General features: G+C 35.1%; 1 protein-coding gene across 18 annotated transcripts in view; it reads left to right on the top strand.

Annotated features, from left to right (window-relative positions):
• HERC1 (HECT and RLD domain containing E3 ubiquitin protein ligase family member 1) overlaps positions 1-23,434 on the top strand; it is a 171,354-nt gene that overhangs the window by 43,156 nt on the left and 104,764 nt on the right. For 9 of the 18 annotated variants that reach the window (XM_088797277.1, XM_088797273.1, XM_088797276.1 and 6 more), the window contains exons 3-13: positions 2,535-2,630; positions 8,227-8,421; positions 9,236-9,547; positions 11,569-11,665; positions 12,222-12,365; positions 13,651-13,778; positions 16,659-16,803; positions 16,906-17,077; positions 18,361-18,417; positions 18,670-18,804; positions 19,130-19,295. In XM_088797277.1, the coding sequence (XP_088653403.1) occupies positions 2,535-2,630; positions 8,227-8,421; positions 9,236-9,547; positions 11,569-11,665; positions 12,222-12,365; positions 13,651-13,778; positions 16,659-16,803; positions 16,906-17,077; positions 18,361-18,417; positions 18,670-18,804; positions 19,130-19,295 (1,647 nt within the window). The remainder of the gene's footprint in view (positions 1-2,534; positions 2,631-8,226; positions 8,422-9,235; positions 9,548-11,568; positions 11,666-12,221; positions 12,366-13,650; positions 13,779-16,658; positions 16,804-16,905; positions 17,078-18,360; positions 18,418-18,669; positions 18,805-19,129; positions 19,296-23,434) is intronic. The other 9 variants (XM_088797280.1, XM_088797278.1, XM_088797275.1 and 6 more) reach the window with 1 other exon arrangement.

The following is a 23,434-nucleotide window of genomic DNA, read 5'->3' as shown; positions in this document are numbered from 1 at the left end:
TCTGTGTTGTAGTAAACTCATATGTAATACTGTAAAGTGTTAAGAAACATGGGTTCTAGAGACCAATAGCGTCAGATGCTATTGCTTACTGTGCAAGAAGGAATCATAAAAATAAAATTCAATTAAATAATCATTTCTTTCCCCTAAAAGCAATCTGAAATTTAATTAAATTCAACCTAATGTACGCCTGTGGTGACTTTGGGTGACTTTGACTACTATACGCCCTAGGCAGTGGGGAGTCACTGAAGCAATTGTAAGTAGAGTGAAGCCAGATAGCAAGAAAATAAATGGACTCCATCCAGTCTTAGGTCCTTGTCTAAATATCTTTAAAGGACAAGTATGAACAAATAAAAGGTAGTATGTGATTTTCAACAGTAGGTAGTTAAGAGAAAGGTAATTAAATGAAGACCTGTGAAACCACAAATTTGTTATTTTTAATTTCTATTTCATCTTTGGGCCATTGAGCGTCCTATGATGTTAACAATGTATACATTTAATGTGCTATATTTTTCAAAATTTAGTTCTTTAGAAAATGCCTAAGTATTGCCGTTTATTATTATTACTATTATTATTCAGTATGTTTACAAAACACATTAAGAATTCTGTGTAAAATGGGTTTTAGAGATGTCTTTAATCCTCATTGACTGGGACAAGTCTCTTACCTATTGACTTTTTGAGAAGAACAGAAATCAATGACAGTCACTGCAGATAGTGTTTGAAGGATATTTTATTGGTTTCTTATTTTTAAATTTAGCAAGAATTTATTAAAGACTGCCTGTATTTTCTTTCTCAGTGTACATGATGCAAAATACTAATAATTACTGCAACCAGTTTTGAGTTATTACAATGTATACTAGAAACTGTACTAAGTGTATTTTATATATAACTTCAATTAATCTTCTCAGTTCTAAATAATACAGGCATTATTTATGTCTAAGGATAAGGAAACTTATCTTTAAGTCACATCACCAGTAAGTGATGGATCTGGATTTAAACCCAGGTCTGTCTGTTATAAAAACTATGCAGTTTTCAACATTTTTCTCCATACTGTAGAAAGGCATAAAAAAGGGATTGTGGTGGCCCTGGTGCCAGCTCCTCAGAAGGGACAGCAGGCTGCTCCTCGTCTGATTTGGTTTGCTGATCACTATCGGTGCTTTAAATGACGGAGCCACAGATTACAATTGTGCTTCACAGAAGCGCTCCACAGCTAATGATGGAATTTGCGGAGGCTCTGCCCCAATTGTTTGCTGATATAGCAACACCTTGTATGTCTAAAGACTAGTTAATTTTGAACACTCAGTTTATGGTATGATTCAGACCTACAAATGGCTCTCTAAAGTCTTACGACTCAAAGTCTGAGTCTCAGACAAGCAGCATTCACCTGGGAGCTTAAGAAACACAGGGTCTCAGGCTCCCGTCTGTATTTACTGAACCAGAATCTGGATTTTAATAAGATCTTCAGATAATTCATGTCTATTTTAAAATTTGAGAAGCACCACCTTAAATAATTAGAAAGAAAAATTGTTGGCAGGGGCAGGTTAGTACCTGCTGACCTAGCAATAAATAGCCAACAGGTTCATTTCTTTCATGACTTGGGAATTGTGTTAATTAAAATAGTTGGAATTGATAAGATCATATTGTGAGAGTTGGATGGGTCTTACAGGGTACCTAGGCCAACCACCAGTAGAGGATATACTTTTCTGTGGTAGATCTGCCAGGTGATCATCGTGAAAATCTTTATATTCTAAATACAGTATCCTTTGAAATAAAGCCACTGATGAAAATCTTGCAATTAATTTAGTATTGATAAATCAATGAAAGAAAGCGCTTGACATTTGGGATCTAAAGACTTAAGGATATGGGAATTTGAGGGAACAATGAAGATCAAGTTCGCTTTCTGGTTTACCATTTATCAGTGCGAGAATGATTCCTGGCCATAGCCATTGGGCCCTAGTGGAGACTAAGCATTTAGTCCCAGAGAGGTGTTATGGTTCCTCAGCTGTGCTAGGAGAAAGGTGCTTTGTTGCTAGTGTAGTCAGGTAGCTACAGGAACTGACTTATGATAGCACCTTGGTTGTGCTGAAACTAAGACGGGAGAGCCAGACTTTCTGCTCTGCTCAGGGTCACCACTCAAGTCGGCGATGTTCTCCTTGCCTGTATCCTTGGGGCAGATGGGCAAGGCAGCCCCAAGGGAGCAGAGTATTTCCTGGAACCTGATTTATGGGATATATTTGGCAAAATTCTGACTCCTTGACTGTTTCTGGGTCCAGCCCTGTGACCCTTAGAATAAATCACTATTTAATAAGGTAATCAGTGAGACATTGGCACTTAATTTACTGTTTCACACTGTAGCCAAATCTTTTATAACATTTTTATGTAAAAGTTGGTTTCATGACCTAATGTTTGGATTTGATCTTAATGCACAAAATCATATAAACAGTTCTTCAATTGTTTTTGTGGACTAGCTAACTGATTTTAATACATCCATATGTCTCTCTTCCTCCCAACCTGTATCCCACAATGTTTACTTACAGGGTTCATCTGCTGATCGGAGTCAGTGGAGGGAACCCACCAGAACCTCTGATGGCTTGTGCTCGCTCTATGAGGCAGCTTTGTGTCTCTTTGAAGAGGTATGTAGTAATCGTGGCTTTTACATTACAAAGTACTTTGTGTTAAAATGCTACAGCATTATTTATCCCTTTAAAATAATCCGTTCAACCTCTGGAAAGGATGCCAAAGAAAGTGGCATCAGTGGTTGCCTCTAGAAAGTGAAGCTGGAGTGTCTGGCATCAGGGATGAGGAGACACACTTTTCAGTGTTTACCTTTTCATTCATTTTGAACTTTGTATCGTGCAGGTGACTGTAAGTTTTAAAAATATATTATTAAATAAAATGGATATCAAAAGACATACAAACAAATGTATGGTTTAATGAATTATCATTGAAAAAACTTTCCTTCTAATCTGTACGCAGATAAAGAAATAAAGCTTGTCAGCCACTCTAGAAGCCGTTTCATGTTCTGGCCATAACTCTTTTGCTTCTACTCTAAGTAACCACTATCCTGACTTTTAGGGTACAGATGCTCCTCAACTTATGATGGGCTTACGTCCCAGTAAACCCACTGTAAGTTTAAAATATTGTTAAGTCGAAAATGCGTTTAATACACCTAAGCTGCCAGATGTCATAGCTTAGCCTGGCCTGCCTTACATTTGCTGAGAACACTTACGTTAGCTTACACTTAGACAAAATCATCTAACACAAAAACTTTTATAATGAAGTGTTGAATATCTCATGTTTATTATGGGTATCACTTTTGCAGTCAAAAAATTGTAAGTTGAGCCATCGTTAGTTGGGGACTGTCTATAATCACTTTCTTTGTAGTTGTGTCACACAGGTTTGCATCCCTAGACACTAGTTCAGTCTTGCTCATTAAAAGAAAAAAGTCTTAAATCTCTTAATCTATAAATTCCCATTCTTTTTTTTTTTTTTTCCTTTTCTTTCAGTGTATTTGTTCAGGAACCTGGGTTTTTTTAGGCTGTAGAATTGCCCACAATCTGGATTTTGCTGATTGATTACTCATAATCCAGTTCAGCCTGTCCTGTGTTTCTTGCAAATTGGCCTGTAGATCTGGAGACTTGATGGGTCTCCGGTTTGATCGCTTTGGCAAGACTGTGTGTGGTGTTGTGATCCCCCATCAGGTTTCGTATGGTTGTCTCTCTTCATGGTGTTAGCAACCCTTGGTGCTTAATGACTAGATCTATTAATTCATTCGTGGTTGGGTGCAAAATGGTGATATTTTATCATTCCTCTTTCATTTACTAATTAGAATGTTTTTATAAAGAGATGATTTGGTTACTCTGCTCCAGTTCATATAGAAGAAGCAGAATAAATGCTTCACTTTCCCCACCTGACTTTTTTTAACACTGATTTTTACTTACTAGGTTTCAGTTTAATGAATTGGTTTCCTATTATCCTCCAACCTTGACCAATTGATTTCCTTTGAAAAATATCATTATGAACTGATAGATTTAAATCTATTTGACTTTCAATACAATGAATTATTACCTGTAGTGAAGCTCATATTGTTTCTTCTTTGGCCAATAGTCTTTCAGGGTAGTAACCTCTTCAGTGTGGTTCCTAAGTTCTTTTGAAATGGGTCTAATAATCATTGATAGCTTCCTTGCTATCTGATCCATCAATTTGTTCCAGATTCATCTTGTACGTTTCTTGCCCCAGACCTGGAATCCACTAGCTATTTCTCCAAAAAGCCCCTGGTTTCTTTTAGTAGGAAATAGTATTTCAGAACTACAATCAGGACACTAAAAATGCTCATTGCTACTGAGTTGGTATTATAATTTCTAGGCTTTTATAGTGGACAGAGTTAGGGGGAGGGAGAAAAGGAGACAGAGACAGAGACAGAGAGAGAGACACTATTTAAAGCTAAAGTACTTTAGGAGTTGATACTGGTACTTTCCAATTCAGGGCTATAGAATTTTTGCGTAACCTTTTCTGCATTACATTTATATCTCTCTCTTTTCTTCTAAACTAAGAATGCTAATTCTCAAGGATACAAGGATGATAGAATTAGAATATCTTATAATTACTGATTTGTGTTAATCACATATCACACACACACAACACACACACACAACACACACACACACACACAGCAGTCCTAAAATTAGACAAACACCACAGTATGGTTACTGAAAATAATTTTTTCATATGCTCCCTCTGTATTTTAATAGTTGTATTATATCTACATAGTCACAGCATACATACTCTGTCTTTGAACCCTCATTTAGTATTAGTTCCACAAATAACTACATATTTAATGCTCACTTTCAGTTTCTGTGTCAATGCCTCCCTATTCTTTTTGGTGGTTTAAAGCTCATTCTCTAGTAGATTCCTCAGTAAAGACTCATAGGGACTAGATTCTCTTAGTTCTTACATGTTAATTGCTGTGCTCTTTATACTTGAAGTCAGTTTTGAGAATGTAAATCTTTGGCTCACATTTTCTTCCTCATCTTAAATATGTTCCTCTATTTTATTCTGGCATAAACCTTTGCTGTCAAAGTCTGAATATAATCTGATTTTTCTTTCCCATATGAGTCATTTTGCTGTCAAAGTCTGAATATAATCTGATTTTTCTTTCCCATATGAGTCATGTGCTTGTTTTGCCAAGAAGCCCAAAGCATCTTTTTTTCTTTAAAGATCAGTTAATTTTGCTAGAATACATCTTGATGTTATTCATTCTGGGTTGATATTCTCGGAGATGTGAGAATTTCAATCTGTGGTTTCAAATCTTTTTTATTTCAGGAAAGTTTTCCTAAATTATAGTTTTTAGTATTTATTCTTTTTATTTGGTTCTCTTTTTTAAGGACCTCTATTACCTGTATGTTGGATCTTTGCCTATCTATAGTATGTCACTTTTTCTTTAATACTTTGTATATCTTCTTCATTTCTATTTCTAAAAGCTTTTCCTTTTTTTAATCTTTTGTTGCTCTTACGGTATCTACTGTGTGTATTTATTCTTGGATTCATTCTAGTTTAGTCTTCGTTTCTGAAACAGTTTTTTTTTCTTTTAATTCTGATTCTTGAGTTCTGTTACCTCATTTTTGAGTGTTTCAGATTTGTGGTTTTCTTTCATGTCTTGTATCATTTTCTTACTCCTTTTAGCTTGCTTTGGAATAGGTTACACTTGAATCTGTTCTGTGGGCATTTCCCTTCTAGCATGCTTTTAGGGATGTTATTCTGCCTCTTTTCCCTTTTTTTCTAATTGTAACTTCATAGGGAATTTGATCTTAGTGCTTTTCTGTTGCTTATTTTTATGCGAAATTCATTTTCCTGAACTTTTAGAAAGGGATGGGATTCAGGATAGCTTTAGTAACTCCATATGCTCCCTCCTTTTATTGTTTTTGTGTAACATTAAAGAAACCATGGTGGGTTCCCAGTGTGTTCCCCTCCCCAACTTTTATCTTGACCTTTTCCGTCTTTCCTGTCTGTTGTCTGTATTCTGCTCAATTTTTATTCCATTCCCAGTACTTTCTTCTCAGTGTGGGTGCTCCGTCCTGTAAAGGAATCCTGGCTTGTCAATTTTAAGAGTTCACAAGAGTTAGACTGCTCTGGCTTCTTTTAAACTTCTCATCATGGACCCTTTGTACTTACCTGTTATCAGAGAGGGCAGAGATCTTCCCAGTTGCAACTGCTGTTCTTAGATTGGTTCACTGTTCTTTCCAGTGACTATCTGCTGGTGGTTGTGGGTTTTTCCTGTTCTGAGGTCTGTCGACAGTCTGTTGCTTCCACCTGCACAGATGTCATTACCATGCAGGTTTTGTGTTTGGTGGTGATTTGTCTGCACCTGCTTAGTTTTGGAGTTATTGCAGCTTCCCATGTTGTTTAGTTTGGTTTTGAATATTGAGCATGGGTTTGGAGTTTTGCCTTCCAGTTGCTCTGCGTAGTGATTGAGAATGTTTACAAAACTACATTGCTCCTGCTATTGTCATCTTCTCCGAATCTTACCCAGCCCCTAGTTGTTTTCAAAAAACTTATTTCTAAGCCCTATGAATAGATTTTTTTCCTGCCCCTCTCCTCTTTGGGGGGAGAAGGGAGCTATGATTTTCCTTTTGTCCTGTTATAGTAATAGATTTTTAAATTAAAAAATTCTAACCTGCTTGGATCCATCATCCTCCATTTGTCTCTAGCAAAATTTCAGGTCTTTTATTAGGGACCAGCAGTCTTCCCTTATGCATATTTAGTATGTCCCCAAAACTGTCCTAATGTTCACCAGAAAATATTTCTCTAACATACAAATTATTTTATTGTTTTGAATACTATTTAAAGATTCTAACTAAAATTGCTCTATCCCCTCCTATTTAATGGGTTGGTAATCCAATATATTGACTTTTTAAGAGTCTTCTTTTATTGTTTTGTTTGATTCAGCAAAAAAACACACAACACAACTAAAAGTTAGACAACATATTGACAACAGCTGTAGTCAGAATTAACACCTTTATTACATGGAGTTCATGCAAGTCAATTAAAAATCCGTTAAGCCTTAATAAACAAATGGGCAGAAGTTAGTGGTAAACAAATAGATGGAAAAACTTTAGTTCTGTTCATAATAAGGAAATGTGAAGTTAAAATAATGCATCCTCTTTTTCCCCACTTAAGTTTGCAAAAGAATTAAAAGAACAATACTTGTTATTGGTATGGATGCAGTGAGACTTGTACACTCATATACATCTACTCCTTGGTTAGGGTAAACTGGGGTGGCCTGTGCTTTTGGTGGGGTTAGTGGGGGTTAGGGAGAAGCCTTGGTTTTTAAAAAGCGTGAATGGCAACAGATTTTACCATTATATTTAACGCAAATGGTACATAAGCCATGATTTTTATTACTGTCTATGTATATATGTGTGAATGTTGAATTGCTTTGGACCTTTACTGTTTTGAGGACAGCCCTCCTTTGTACATTGCTGGTGATATAATGTTGCAGCATTATTTTTGGAGAGCAGTTTGGTATAGGACATTCCAAGAATCACAAGATTGAGGTCTTTTTTTGGGGGGATATAGTAGTCCCATTTCTGTGGTTCTCTACTAAGGCGGTAATAAAGAATGTAGTAACAGCTATATTCTTAAAAATGGCTTATATTACAAATAAGTAGAAAGAATCTAAATATCCTATCAAAGGAAAGTGGTTAAGTAAAGTGTGATTTTTACATTTGATGGGATATTAACATTTGATGGGTTGAATCATGAAGATTAGATAGATATATGGAAAGTTTTGCATGACTCTTTTGTATCATCGCTTTTATATATCCACTGTGATGGCTATACTAAAGAACATGTATATGCAAAATTCCGGAAGGCCATAGATAATATTGTATTAAGGTGATGGGATTATAATTGGTGGTTTTTTCTACTTTGTTTTTTAACTTTGTTTTTCTATAGTGCTGTTGTGTGCAATAACAAAACTTTTAGTTAAAAAGGCTTGATTGTGTGTCTCCATCTCCCCATTTTTGCCATTTTTATTACTATCTTTTAATGGTTTATTCTACAGTAGTAAATAGTGTAGCCATCTCTGTTTAAGATTGGATGTGTTATTCTTAGGTTATTTGAGCAGTTGAAAGTTTTCGAAGAAGGGAATTCAACAGTAATTTCAGAGAATATTTATAAAAATGTCTACTTTATAAATGACACTTTATTATATGTTTTTAATTTAAATAGGTTTGCAGAATGGCTTCTGATTACTCAAGAACATGTGCTAGCCCAGATAGCATTCAGACTGGTGACGCTCCCATAGTCTCGGAAACCTGTGAGGTGTATGTGTGGGGGAGCAACAGCAGCCATCAGTTGGTGGAAGGCACACAGGAGAAAATCTTACAGCCCAAACTGGCGCCCAGTTTCTCTGACGCTCAGACTGTGAGTTCTCTGCATGTCTTAAAAATTGGTAGATGACAGGGTTTGCTTTAAATAATGTTAAAGAGTTTTTAAAATGAGTGGTGCTTCTTGGTTGTTTCTTATCTAGGTTTTTTCTATGCCATACTGTGCCAGTTTTTTCATTTTAACAGAAAAAAATGTCTTTAGTCCTCCATTTCCCTAGCACTGTTTCCAAGTTTCAAAAAGGTAAATTGGGATCTGGATTTATAAAAAGAATTATGAATGACAACAGACTTACCGTTATATTCAACCCAAATAGTAAATAAGACAAGTGAAAAATGGAATTTCCCCTTTCCCAGGCTGGCATTTCATTTTCTTATTATGACCACATTTTAATATTTTTAGCTACCTTTTGGGCAAGCTAGAACTTTCTATCTCATTATTTTTATTAAAACATATATTTTTTCAAATGAGTTTAGAATATATTTTATGTGGTTCTTGCCATAGTGGACTCTAAGGAATTTATAGGAAAACATGTATTTTATTTGTTGCCCATCACCAATTATAAGAGCAGGCTAAAACATTTTGCTTTATTGTTTCATTGAACCATGATCAGGTCGATGACCTGAAAAGAGAAAATATACTTTAATTTGAGCCTAACAGTAAAGTCAACATGAAAAGACCATGAGTAGTTTTCTTAATTTTCTATATACTTTTAAATTTCTATGAAGATTTATGCCCTATTCTGCTGTTAAAAGACTTTCTTTGAGCTTCTTTGGTAAAACCAGCCTTAAATATTATATTTTGATTCTCACCAAAGCATTTTATATTTACGATTCTTTTTGTGTGCTTATAGATTGAAGCTGGACAATACTGCACTTTTGTCATTTCTACGGATGGCTCTGTCAGAGCTTGTGGTAAAGGCAGCTATGGAAGACTGGGCCTTGGAGATTCTAATAATCAGTCTACTTTAAAAAAACTAACATTTGAGCCTCACAGGTCCATTAAAAAGGTTTCATCTTCTAAAGGATCTGATGGTCACACTTTAGCTTTTACAACAGAAGGAGAAGTCTTCAGTTGGGGAGATGGTGATTATGGAAAACTAGGACATGGAAATAGTTCGACACAGAAATATCCCAAGCTTATTCAGGGCCCTCTGCAGGGAAAGGTATGTGCCTTTTTTTTTTTTTTTTTTTTTTGGATTTAGCAATAATTAGATGCATTGGTGCTATAATTGACAATATCTTTCAGATTTTGATGTATTCTCTCTGAAGTTGCCCCAGCCCCCCTCCTCTTTGGTTTGGCTCTGCTTTATGGTTTATAAAACACTTTCATATATATAATTATTATAACAACCTTGTTAAAGTAGTTATTTTCTCATTTCACAGATAAGGAAACTGAATCATCCATTCAACAAATATTTATTTAGTACCTTCCAAGTGCCAGGCAGTGTTTTAGGCATTGGACATAGCAGTGAACAGAACAGACAAGATCCTTGCTGTCATGGAGCTTTAGTCTATGGGATAGAGATAATAAGTAAACAAACATAGCAACTTCAAATAACAGTAAAGAAAAAAACTGAGTATTGTAATAGATACTAACTTGAATAGGTGTTTGTTACAGTAGATGATGAGGTCAGAGGGTTGGTTCTCTTGGAGGAGGTAGCACTTTATCAGAAACCTCACTGAAGCACTTAGCGTGGTTAAGTAACTGGCACAAGGTCATGCACAAATAATTGGCACCATTAGAAACTGAATTTAGATCTCCTCTTCTTATTTCTATTTTACCTTTCTTTAAAGAAGTGATTTTGTAGACTTATATGTATGTATGTAATTATGTGGGTTCCTCCATTTTAAGATTGCATTCTTTCCTTGAAAGTTTTCTTATGTAAAAGTCTTTTCAAGTTTAAATTTTAATTTTACAGCAGAATTACAAGTGGGATACTTTTCCTTCATAGGAGGTTGTCTGACAAGATTGGCTAATCAAATGCATTTTACTTTATTATAACGTTCAGTATTTTAACTTAGACATCAACCCCCAAAGTACATTCCACTGGACAACATCAGGGGATTCTTGATAAGATGTTGAATATGGGCTCTACGGAACTTCAGATGAATATTATTTGAACTCGTATTTTCCTAGCCTTCCTAGCGCCTTCTTTCTTCCTTAATTTCAATTCTTTTTAACTTTCTTTACTTAAAATCCTTTTAATGTTTCATTTTGTAATGGAAACATTGCCAATTAAAAATAGTATGAATGTCATGAAGGAAAAAATATCCCCAAAAATAAATTAATAATTTACAGATAGAAATTTCCTAAGTTCTTAATATATTATTCAGAACTATGTGAAGTACATAGTATTTTTAATTGAATCTAAAGTTTGAATTTTCTAGTGAGTTCTAATTTTTGAAATTGAAGAGACTAGAGAGAGAAAAGACATGGAGTTATTAGCGTAGTTATTTTTTCTGTGTGTTCTTTTTTCAGTAGTGATTTTCATCAGTGTTGATAGGTATGAGTGGCCCCCAAATTATGTTGCTATATACCCTTATCCCCCTGATTCTATTAATTAATTGTATAGCTACTTGAGGGTAAAGAGATACTGTCAGGAGTTTGATATAAGTTTATATACTGCTTGGATCTTTCTGCCTTGGTAATAATAGTCAATGTGTTTCTGAGAGTTATTTCTATTATGTAATGAGTTTTTCTTGATTAGCAAGGATTAGAGGTTTTATGTTAACATTATATTTTAAAACTTTTTCATTGTTCCATGAATGTTTAGACCCTTCCAACTGTTCGAGTAAAGACTTGAGTGGTGATATAATATTCTTGCAAATGATTAGATTGATGTATTTGTGTGTGTGTGTGGGGGGGTGCCTGCTAGTCTTTGCATTGCCTTCGTATGAATTCAGAAGAGTTGTCCTCTCCTCTGGGTGGAAGCCAGGGTTCGTGGTTTGGCAAATAGAGAGCATATAGCCCGTGCTCTGAAATACAGAGCACGGGCTATATTTCAGCACGTTCTTGACCCTTTAGCCAGGCACGTTGGTCCTGGGCACATCCACAACTATACATGACAATTCCTGGATGAGTGGGAAATATGAGCATCTCTGAAGTCTCTGTGTATAGGATCTAGTATGAACTATATGTTTTAGTGTCTTCGTGTTCATCAAATTCACTTTGTGTGCAATGCAGGTAGTTGTTTGTGTGTCGGCTGGCTACAGACATAGTGCTGCTGTCACAGAGGATGGTGAATTATACACATGGGGTGAAGGAGACTTTGGACGATTAGGTAAGATTTTTTTAAATGGAAATTATTCTCACAGAAAAATAGAAATGGTGATGGTTACTGAGAAACAGTGAGACTAGAATTAACAGGCCAAAGGTTGTCATTTATTTCATTAGTTTTAAGTTAAGAGGAAGATAAGTTTATATAGAGAAGACCTAGATTCTGGTGCTGAAATTTAAAATATAATTAAATCTAGCAAGCATTTACTAAGTTTGTACTAAAGGAGGCACTGCAGGATTTCAGGGATAGGTACCATCGTGATCCTGAAGTGTATGGGTAATGAAAACAAGTCTACACAAGCATGATACGAGACAGTATTAGATAAGTGCTGTGATAGGAGCATAAATAGAATGTTGTAATGATTCATTGAAGGGACTGGGTATCTCAGTAAGATTGGATAAGAAGATGTTAGAAATGATTCTGTTTTTCATATTTAATTGCACTTAAAAATACTTAATTCTATTACTACCTTGTAACGTATATTCTGTCTGTGAAGTAATAACTAAAGAAAAAGAGTTAACAGCATTATTTCTTTTTTATTGTGTGTGTTCTATCCAAGGTCACGGTGACAGTAATAGCCGTAACATTCCAACGTTAGTCAAAGACATTAGCAATGTAGGAGAGGTTTCTTGTGGCAGTTCACATACTATTGCTTTATCTAAAGATGGGAGAACCGTGTGGTCTTTTGGAGGAGGAGACAATGGTATGTAAACATTATTTATTGATAGCTTTAGCCTTTTTTTCTTGAGTTTTTTTTTAAAAAATATTTTTCAGTTACACGTGCCTAGTGTAGAAAAATCCCAATACAGATGACAGAAATTTAAAAAATTAAAATGGACTGTTTCTACAAATATTGCTATAGCCATTGTTAAGACTTTGGTGATAGACATCTAAGTATATATGCATTTATACAAATACAGAGGGTGCCAGAAAATGTATGCACATTTTAAGAAAGGAAAACTGTATTAAAATTGTAATACTCAATATATACCGAAAACGAATGCAAGTCACATTTGACTTCTGCAATTATAAGAGGTGCTCAAAGTGGTTACCATCAGCAACCAGACACGTCTGGATGACCAAAGTGTGCACTTGTATACATTTTTTTGGCATCCCTGGTATGTACATACTTGGCTACAGATGTCTCTATAAAAAACAAAGCAGACCCATATTTACCATAGATATTATTTTATAGCCTGCAGGTTTTTATCTAACCGTATTTTATGATTATCTTTGTATGTTGACAAGCATGGCCCTGCATTTTTCCTTTAAATGACTAAAAATAGTCTTTCATGTGATTGTAGCCCAACTTATAAAACGAATTTATTGTTGAGTATCTAGAGGGTTTCCAGTTTTTTTCAGTATTAAAAACAATACAATGAATGTTGTTTTATCCACTTTACGTAGTACCAACAATGTGAGACTGCTCACTTCCCCATATCCCTCAACAACACTGAGTATTAAAATGAAGATGATTTTTAAAATAATTTTAATAGTAAAAATGGTATCATTTAATTTGTATTTCCTTGATTCTTAGTAAGGTTGAATTTATGTGTTGTTGGCCATTTGTTTTGCTTCTTTAGTGATTTACCAAGTGTTTTATTTCATGAATTATTAAGTCTTTTCAAAAAATAAAAACAGTTATATTCACATGTACTCTAATATAGGACCTGCTTATTTTATCAGCAAATTTCATATTAGAAATATGACCATTAAAGGAAAGACAGAAAATTAGTTTTCCATATCTCCCGTAAAGTGGTTTTAATTGCTTGAAATTAAGATTCAGAGGATATTAGTTGTCGGTTGTTTCTTACAAACAAAAACATTCATTTGTTAAATCCTCTGCTGTTGGAAACTTAGAGCTTTCCATAGCTGTCAGGTTAGTAACAGAAATATTAGCATTATTTGTCAACTTAAATACTTAGAAAAAGAATAGAGATTGTTTAAAACAAGTAAATTGTTTAACTTGAGTATGTTTGTATTTATAGGCAAACTTGGCCATGGCGATACCAACAGAGTGTACAAACCTAAAGTTATTGAAGCTTTACAAGGAATGTTCATTCGCAAAGTTTGTGCTGGGAGCCAGTCTTCACTTGCTTTGACATCAACAGGGCAGGTAGGACCAAGGGAGGAGCATAAAAGGCTGATTGGAGTATTTCCGAGGGTGGGGTGACTAAAAAGTAATAATTGTATTTAAATTTTAGAGTTAAAATACATTTTAAATGCCGTCTACTGAAATGAAATGTTTTCTCCTGTTTGAGGAACTAGAGTATTTGAGAAAGAACCAGGTTTTCTGACCTGGCCTGTGTGACCCAGATAAACGTACCCTCAGTCCCCTGTTGTTTTGTATTAAGATAGTTTTATAAAATCTTTCAGTACTTAGCACCCCTTAAACATTTTCCTATAAACCATGGAGAGTGGGAGAAAGCGAGACTAGATCTTGCTGGAACCAGTGATATGAACTAAGAAGGCAAGAAAGTGATCAAAAGAGGGTGAACATTTCCATATGGAAAATAATCTGAGAGGGTTCCTGAGAAGGTTAGTCAGGCTTAGGATGGTCAGAATTTTACAATCCCTTTATAAACTTTTGCGTACATATTTTGACTTCCCTCTTTTGTTGGTGATAGAGAGGGTCTGGGTATGGTGATAGGATGATAGTAATTTCCCCCTTAAATCCCTCAGTGAAAAAGTGAACTGACCGCCCATTCTCTCACATACAGGAATACATTGTGTGCCAGGCTGTGGTATAAAAATGTTTTCTGACTAATCCACAAGGCAGATGAGCAGCAAAGCTGAAATTAGCATATAATTTAATTATTTTTTGAGAGACCGGAATGCCTTGTGTCCTAAAAAATCTAACTCAAACTATTCACCACCTTGTATTTCATTGTATTACCGTGTCTCCCCAAAATAAGACCAGATCTTATATTAATTTTTGCTCCAAAAGATGCATTCGGGCTTATGTTCAGGGGATGTCCTCCTGAAAAATCATGCTAGGGCTTATTTTCCGGTTAGGTCTTATTTTCGGGGAAACACGGTAGTCTGGTTACAATGCTGGTTGCTGCCTTAAAACTTAAAACTTCTCTTTTACATCTTTCTTACTATGGGTTTTGTGCTAAGAATCCTTGAATTGAAGCCAGAAGATGCTCACTTGTTTGATGTATACTCGCAGGCAAATCACAGACCTCTCTTGAGCATCGTGCTTCTTTTGTATAAGAGGCGTATTAATTTCTGCTTTGCTTACAAATGATCATAAAGGATAATTATTTGAATTGAAAGTGTCTATAAATTATCAAGGACTGTTCAACTATTAGTTGCTAATAATAACAATAAATTCATTGTATTGAATTCCAAAAGAACATGTAAATTATTTCCTATATGGAATAGTTGTATCATAAGTATACTGAGTTATGTAAAATCAAATGCCGGGGGTGCCAAGAAAATGTATGCAAGTGGACACTTTGGTCAGTGCTGCTCAAGCAGTAGTTCGCCGTAATCAGAAGTGTCTGGATGCTGATGGTAACCACTTTGAGCACCTCTTGTAATTGCAGAAGTCAAATGTGACTTGTATTCATCTTTTGTTGTTGGTATATATTGAGTAGTACAATTTTAATCCAGTTTTCCTTTCTTAAAATGTGCAAACATTTTTTTTTTTTTTGGCACCCTCTGTATATATTCTTAGAAAAAAATAAAGTGAGAGAGAAATACTTTTAAATGGTAAGGTGGGTCTATTTACCGTTATACTTGCTGAGCATGAAATAAAGATCAACAGCTGCTTTTTTCCCCCACAGTTCATCTCTGCCCTCAGGCCTCTTCACTGCTAACTTCCCACCATATTAAGTGTGATTCTTAATGTTTAAAAATACATTATATATTTTTTATATAACAAGGTCCCTAAATGCAAGCCAAAGGAACACTGTAAGAGCAAACCCTAGCTATGTGGGTCTTTCTGAGTGATGGTACTATATTGTACTTAATGAGTGATTTCAGAGGTATTCAATGACATTGATTATATATTTTTTCACCTTATTTGTCTTTAGTTCCTAACTCCTCCTAACGAATGCCTGTCTTGTACTAGAATTGTATGGTATTCTATACTTTTCTTAAGTTCTCTGGCAACTGGTACAAGTATTTGCTCTTCATTTTTGGCTGAATAGGTTTAATCTTTTTGGTTTTTTTTTTGAGGTTTAACCTTCTAAGAGTCTTTCCTGAAATAATTGCAAGACAGAAAAACTTCCCAAACTTGATGACATAAGGATACGAGTCTATAATGTTACCAAAACCTATTGAAGGAAAAAAAAAATCAGCCAGTGTGCTGATTGTTTTGATTTTGGGTTGCCAAATTGACCTTCATTAATTCTTTTATATTCCTCTTTTCTTCACCTCATCTTTTCCTCGAGCACCTTAAATCAGTCAGTGGTTGTTTTCGTATTGATTAGGAAAGAACGTAGATGTTCGAAGAGAACTATCTTGACTATTGCTTCACATGGCCCTCTTTGTGAGTGGTAATTAAAATTGTTACAACAATGAGGTGAGGTAGTTTTAACTAAATCATAAACGTCAGTTGTGTGATTTATATAATTTATTTTATACGATCACATCTTGGTCTAATCGACCAAGAAATATTTATTGACACTTTCAGAGTAAGAAACATGTAAAGGAGAATTTTTAAGATAGCAGCAGTATTTCCAAACTGCTAAGATTGGGTAACTATAACAATGCAAGCCAATTAGTAGCTTTGGCAGAATCTCTCAGAAGATCATTCCATTTTTTTCTATGAACGATTATTTTTCTTGACAGATCAGCTATTTGTCTGCTTATACAATGAACATTAAAAAACAGCAAAATAAATCACTGTGAAAATCTTTAAAATAATCAAAACTAAATATTTCTAACAACAGAAAGTTATTATTTAGTATCAAACTACACTGTTATTTATGGTATTTATTCCTAATATCTCAGGATATTATGAGCATTGTATTTCTGTTTATTTCAGGTCTATGCTTGGGGCTGTGGAGCTTGTCTAGGTTGTGGTTCTTCAGAAGCTACTGCTTTGAGACCCAAGCTTATTGAAGAACTGGCTACCACAAGAATAGTTGATATTTCTATTGGAGACAGTCATTGTTTGGCTCTTTCTCATGGTAAAATCCTTTGTTTTTAAAGAAATAGTATTAATGATCACTTTCCATAAATACATAACTTTTAAATTGGGCTTTTCTTTTGATTTTGTGTTTTGTTTTTAGATAATGAAGTTTATGCCTGGGGCAATAATTCAATGGGGCAGTGTGGCCAAGGAAATTCCACAGGTCCTATTACTAAACCAAAGAAAGTGAGTGGCTTAGATGGCATAGCTATCCAGCAGATCTCAGCTGGAACGTCACATAGTCTGGCATGGACTGCTCTTCCTAGGGACAGGTAAGAGTGCCCATATTAAAAATTCTAGTGTTTTAATAGGAGCAGAAACACCAGCGATAACAGAAATAACTGTACTTTGTTCATAGAATGCCCTTCTGAACATTTCTCGTATTGGTTTTTTACAATAATAGAAATGACATCTAGATTTCTTTCAATTTGAATGTTGAGGTTAAATATGTTTTATAAGCATGAAATTATACCCTGTATTTAAGATACTTTCTTAATTAAAGTATCTTCTAAATATTTTGAATTCTTCTCTGTCTCTAGATACTGATTTTAAAAATTAAATGTCTGCATATCAAGAAGAAGTTAAAATAATCACAGTTAGAACTAGGCTTTATTGATTTAAACAGTTGATTGCCTCAGTGTCCTTTATCTGGTAGGTTTTTTGGAAAATAGTGGCCATACTTTTAAATAAAAGAATTACTTTTGGCAGCAATTTAGCTTTTTCCTAAAGTGATAATCAGATCTTTTTAGATAAACAGATAGGTGGTTTTCAGCCAGTATTAGGAGATTGAATTTTAAGGAATTTGGGGATTGTTTCAGATATTTTCGGATGTGTGTGGGCTAATTTACAACTTAGACTGTGTTATACAGTTGACCCTTGAACAACACAGGTTTGAACTGTGCCAGTCCACTTACACTTGTATTTTTTTCTGTAAATATATAGTCTGCCCTCTGTATCTTCAGGTTTCAAATGTATAGATTCAACCAAGTGCAGATCAAAAACAGTATGTATTTTCCATCTGCGGTTGGGAATCTGGAAGTGGGGGCCTGACTGTATGCCGTTTTTTGTGCCATTTTATACAGGGACATGAGCATCTGGATTTGAGTGCGGGGTGTTTCTTGGGACCAATCCTCTGCAGATATTGAGGGACAACTGTGGTTAAGTTTTTGGGGATTCAGAAGTTTTATGTGGATTTTCACATGCGCCGGGGGAGGGGGTGGTTAGTGCCTCTAACTTGTGTGTTGTTCAAGGGTCAACTGTATTTGCTTTTTAGACCTTTGATTCAGATGGGCTTTATTATGACATTCTAACCAATTAAAATCATTTATAGATAATTACCCTCCAAAACAAAAGCCAAAAATATAATAACTTGAATATAAACAATTTGTTGTTAGTATTAAATCTGTAACTTCCCACTTTGTTTGTAGGTAGTTGGTTCCCAAGATCTTAAAAAAATCCTCACAAGATCTTTTAGGAGTTTTTCTTCTAATAGATGTCAGTATATCACTCTATAGAATCAGGCTATTTTTCTGAATATGAAATATACATTTTGTAGATCCTTAGAACCAGAAGGGGCTATAATAGATCACGTGGCTCAGCCCTCTGCCTTCAGGTGAGTGAATATCCAAACCTTCCACCTCAGGTGGTCGTTACATGTTTTTCTTTTGAAGAACTCTAGGGATGGCAAATTCTTGTCTTCCTCAGTTGCTGAAATGAAGGGTTCTATCACCTTCATAATCAGGAAGGTCTTCTGCGTATCTTCTTGAAATCTTTCAGTGTTAGTAATGGTTTAGTTTTTGTTTTTGATCATGTGTGAAAAGTTCACGGTAAGGGTGTGTCATGATTTTCTCATGCTTTCATCTAGACAAGTGGTCGCATGGCACCGACCTTACTGCGTAGATCTTGAAGAGAGTACCTTCTCTCACCTGCGCTCTTTTCTTGAGAGATACTGTGAGAAAATAAACAGTGAGGTCCCCCCACTCCCTTTCCCTTCATCAAGGTATGTTACATGTATGTATGTTTGTGGGTATGTGCATGCATGTCTGTTCATTGCTCATTCTGAGTTTTGACTTACTTATTTTCTTGTTTGATTTTCCCCTCAGTTATATGAAACTTCTTTATAATCTAAAAAAGAGCTAAACTTAGATCCTTGTTGATAATAATCTTTTGGGAGAGTTATCCATCATTTCACCAATCACGTTTTAAAAATTACTGTTAGTTATAATTTGACAAAATTTTTAAAGAGAGAAAAAAAATGTTACCCAAATTGGAAAGCACGTGCTCTTTTTTGTTACAGAAATTCACAGCAGATTATTTGGTTTCAGGGAACACCACAATTTCCTCAAGCTGTGCCTGAAGCTGCTTTCAAATCACCTAGCTCTTGCACTTGCGGGAGGAGTAGCTACCAGCATTCTTGGGAGACAGGCAGGTCCACTTCGAAATTTGCTCTTCAGACTGATGGACTCAACTGTCCCAGATGAAATCCAAGAGGTAAGAGGATAGGACTCTTGAATCTTTATCTCAGGCCACATCTTTCCCTGAGGTTGTAGCTCATAAATTCAACTCTATATTGAAAAATTTTAATTGGATGTTCTTTCCCCTATTCCTATTTTCGTGGCGGGAATAAATGTTTTTGGTTAACCATCCTTTAAGTGAAAGGTCAGATATCGTTTCTGAGAACTTTTTCATTCCTTGCTGTCCTGACAGGTTAGGTTTCTCTCGTATGTGTTCTCATCATATCCCTTTGTATTGTAGTTGTCTATTTACAAGCGTGCCTGTCTTTCTCCACCAAAAGATGAATTCTGAGCACAAGGACTCAGTTTTATTTTTTAATATGGTAAAATACGTATAACATAAAATTTATCATCTTAACGATTTTTAAGTGTACAGTTCAGTGGTGTTAAATACATTCGTGATACTGTACAACCATCACCACCATCCATCTCCATTACTCTTCATTTTATAAAAATTTAAATTCTATATCCATTAAACAATAACTCCCCATTCTCCTCTCCCTCCAGCCCCTGGCATCTACCATTCTACGTTTTGTCTCTATGATTTTTGACATTCTTAACTATGTCATATAACTGGAATCATGCACTGTTTGTCTTTTTGTGACTGGCTGATTTCACTTAGCATAATGTCCTCAAGGTTCATCCATGGTGTAGCATATGGCAGTATTTCTTTCCTTTTTAAGGCTGGATAATCTTCTGTTGTATGTATATACCACATTTTGCTTATCCACTCATCTGTAATTTTTATGACCTTGGATTAGGCACTGGTTCCTTAGGTATGACAACCAAAGCACAAACAACCAAAGAAAGAGGTAAATTGGACTTCATCAAAATTAAAAACATTTATGTTTCAAAGGACATTATCGAGAAAATGAAAACGCAGCTCACAGAAGGGGATAAACATTTGTAAATCATGTCTGATAAGCTTCTAGTTTCCAGAATATATAAAGGATTTTTGCAGTTCAACAATTTATAAAAACAAAACCAATTTAAAAAATGAGCAAAGAATCTGAGTAGACATGTTGCTGCAGAAGATGTACATATGGTCAATAAACACATGAAAAAAATGTTCTATATCACGAGTCAGTGGGGAAATGCAAATCAAAACCACATGCGCTACTGCTTCATACCCACTAAATGGCTATAATCAAAAAGACTGACAAATGGCAAGCATTGGTAAGGATGTAGAGAAAATGGAACCCTCATACATTGCTGGTGGGAATGTAAAATGGTGCAGCTGCTTTGGAAACAGATAATTCTTTAAACAGTTGAAGGTAGAGTTACCATATAACACAGCAGATTCATACCTTGGTCTATACCCATGGGAATTGAAAACATATGTCTATGCAAAAACATGTACATGAATGTTTATAGCAGTATTATTTATGATAGCCAAAAAGTGGAAACAAATAAAATGTCTATCAACTAATGAATGGATGAACAAAATGGTATCCATATAATGTAATATTGTTCAGCCATAAAAAGGAATAAAGTACTGATATGCTACAACATGACTGAACCTTGTAAACATTATGCTAAGTGAAAGAAGCTAGACACAAAAGGCCACATATTGTATAATTTCATATATACATGTTTCTCCGAAAATAAGACCTAACCGGAAAATAAGCCCTAGCATGATTTTTCAGGATGACATCCCCTGAACATAAGCCCTAATGCGTCTTTTGGAACAAAAAATATAAGATCCGGTCTTATTTTTGGGGAAACATGGTAGGAAATGTTCAGCGTATACAAATACGTAGAAACAGAAAATAGATTAGTTGGTAGTCAGAGGTTTGGGAGAGGGAGAGATGGGGAATGACTGCTAATGGGCACAGAGTTTGTTTTTGGGGAGATGAAAATATTCTAAAATTAGACACTGGTGATTGCACAACTCTAAATACACTAAAAACCACTGAATTTTACACTTTCAAAAGGTGAATTTTATGACATGTGAATTACGTGTCACTAAAAAAAGCAAAAAACATAACAGTGACTTTTCTGCTAGAGGGACATTCCCTGATTTGCAGTTAGAAGGAGTATTAATAGAACTTGGTGGGAAATGGGAACTCTGAGGATTTAATGTTAATCAGGAATGAGGGAGTATAATATTTTTTAAAAGGTTGAAAACTACTGGGATAAAATAAGGAACAAATAAGTTTATTTGTTCCTTGAGGCTCCTTGGTAGCTACTCTGTCTTAGGAGAATCCTTAGGAGATGGATTCTCCCAGGATGTGTTATAAGGCTTTTTCTGTTGAGGGCTATTTTTGTTTCTTCTGTACTTATCCCTGAAGCTTCTGGTAATTTATCTGTTTGCAGCAATCACTGTTGCTGCCGTGTTTTGTTTCTTTCTTTTTCAGTGCATTATTTTGAACCTATTATAGACTTAAGGAAAAGTTGCATAAATAATAAAGTTCTCATATATCTTTCACCCAGCTTCTCTAATACAGAAGTCTTACATAACCACGGTACAATGAGCAAAACCAAGAAATTAACAATGGTTTAATATTATTAATTAAACTAAACACCTTATTAGAAATTTTATCAATTCCACCAGTGTCCCTTGTTCTTTTGCAGGATCCTATTCAGGATTCTGTATTGCATTTCGTTGTTATTTCTCCTTAGTCTCCCACATTCTGTAACAATTCCTCATTCTTTCCTTGTCTTTTATGACCTGGACACTTCATGAGTACTAGTCAATTATTTTATTGAATATTTCTGTGTTTTTCCTCATGATTGAACTAAGGTTATGCATTTTTAACAAGAATACTACAGAAATGATGTGTCCTCACTACATCACGGGGTTCATGATATTTATGTATCTTATTACTAGAGTTTTTGACCTTGATCACTTTATTAAGGTGGTGTCAACTGGCTTTCTACATTTATCAGTTTCTTCTGAGAGAGGGTAGATAGAAAACATATTCTTTGAAAATATAGTCACCCTTAAGTAGCTTGCGAATTCAATAGCTTCATGAATAGTCCAGGCATAGAATTCTAAACTGAAAATCATTTTCCCATAAGAATTGTGAAGTCATTGCCGTCTAGCTTTCAGTGTTATTCAGAAAATCAGTGCTATTCAAATTTTTGATCCTTTATATGGAAATCTGTTTTTCTTTCCTGGATTCTATAACAAGTCTACTTGTCCTTTGTGTTCTCTCATTTGAAAATGATATGAACTGATGTGGGTCTGATTTTATCCATTGTGGTGTATTCTTGGGTGGAAGCTTTTACTTTGAAAACTCATAGCTTTAGGTTTTAAAAAATTATCTTGAAGTATATTATTATTTCCTCTTCATTGTTTTCTCTCTCGGGAACTCTTTATTATTGGGATGCTAGGCCTTCTGGACCTTTTGTGTTTTCTGTCCTGTTTTCCACATTTTCCTCTCTATTTTGTGAGAAATTTAATTTCATATTCTAACCCTTCAATTGAGGTTATTTATTTCTTCTGTCATATTTCAATTTATAAGAGTTCTTTTCTTAATCATGGAGTGTTTCTTTTTTCTAGTCCAACAGCCTCATTTTACTGATAAAGAAGCTATGATGCAGAGAAGTTATGGGTCATAGATAATGCAGCTATTCCTTATGCTGTTCCCACTACCTGGACTTCTGTTTGGCCAAGTCCTGCCCATTTTTTAATTCTTAATTTAAGTGCCTAATCCTTAGGGAGACCTTCCATAGCCCATAGTCCATGTTAACTGCTTTTGTGTGTATTCATTCAAGTTTACACTTCCTTTTACTTTTCCTGTGTGACTCCTTTTGTACTTATAATTACTTGCTCAGGGTCTCTCCCATTAGACTATATGCTCCTGAAAGCAGAGCTTTTGTCTCTCTCGTTCATTTCTGCATCCATAGCACTATGCAAGGAGCCTGTCCAGGTCCAATGTTGTAGATTCAACACTAAATATTTGTTGGGTGATGATTATCTATTTAGTGGCATATCTAAAATATGTATTCTGGTCTTCTTTAAGACATCTACGAGTAAAGAAGGACTTGCATGCTTTTCTTTTTCACATGCCACCTTTGTTTGGGCTTTCGTGGTCCACCTTCTTTAGACTTCGGTGATCCTAATAGTCAGTAGATTTATTTTATCTTTTTATTAAAAAGATAACAACCAGG

The sequence above is a fragment of the Rhinolophus sinicus genome, chromosome 3 (assembly GCF_057876585.1).
Source record: "Rhinolophus sinicus isolate RSI-liver-muscle chromosome 3, RSI-T2T, whole genome shotgun sequence".
NCBI classification, from domain to species: Eukaryota; Metazoa; Chordata; class Mammalia; order Chiroptera; family Rhinolophidae; genus Rhinolophus; species Rhinolophus sinicus.
Note: the sequence above shows the minus strand (reverse complement) of the source record. Positions and strands in the feature narration are given on the sequence as shown.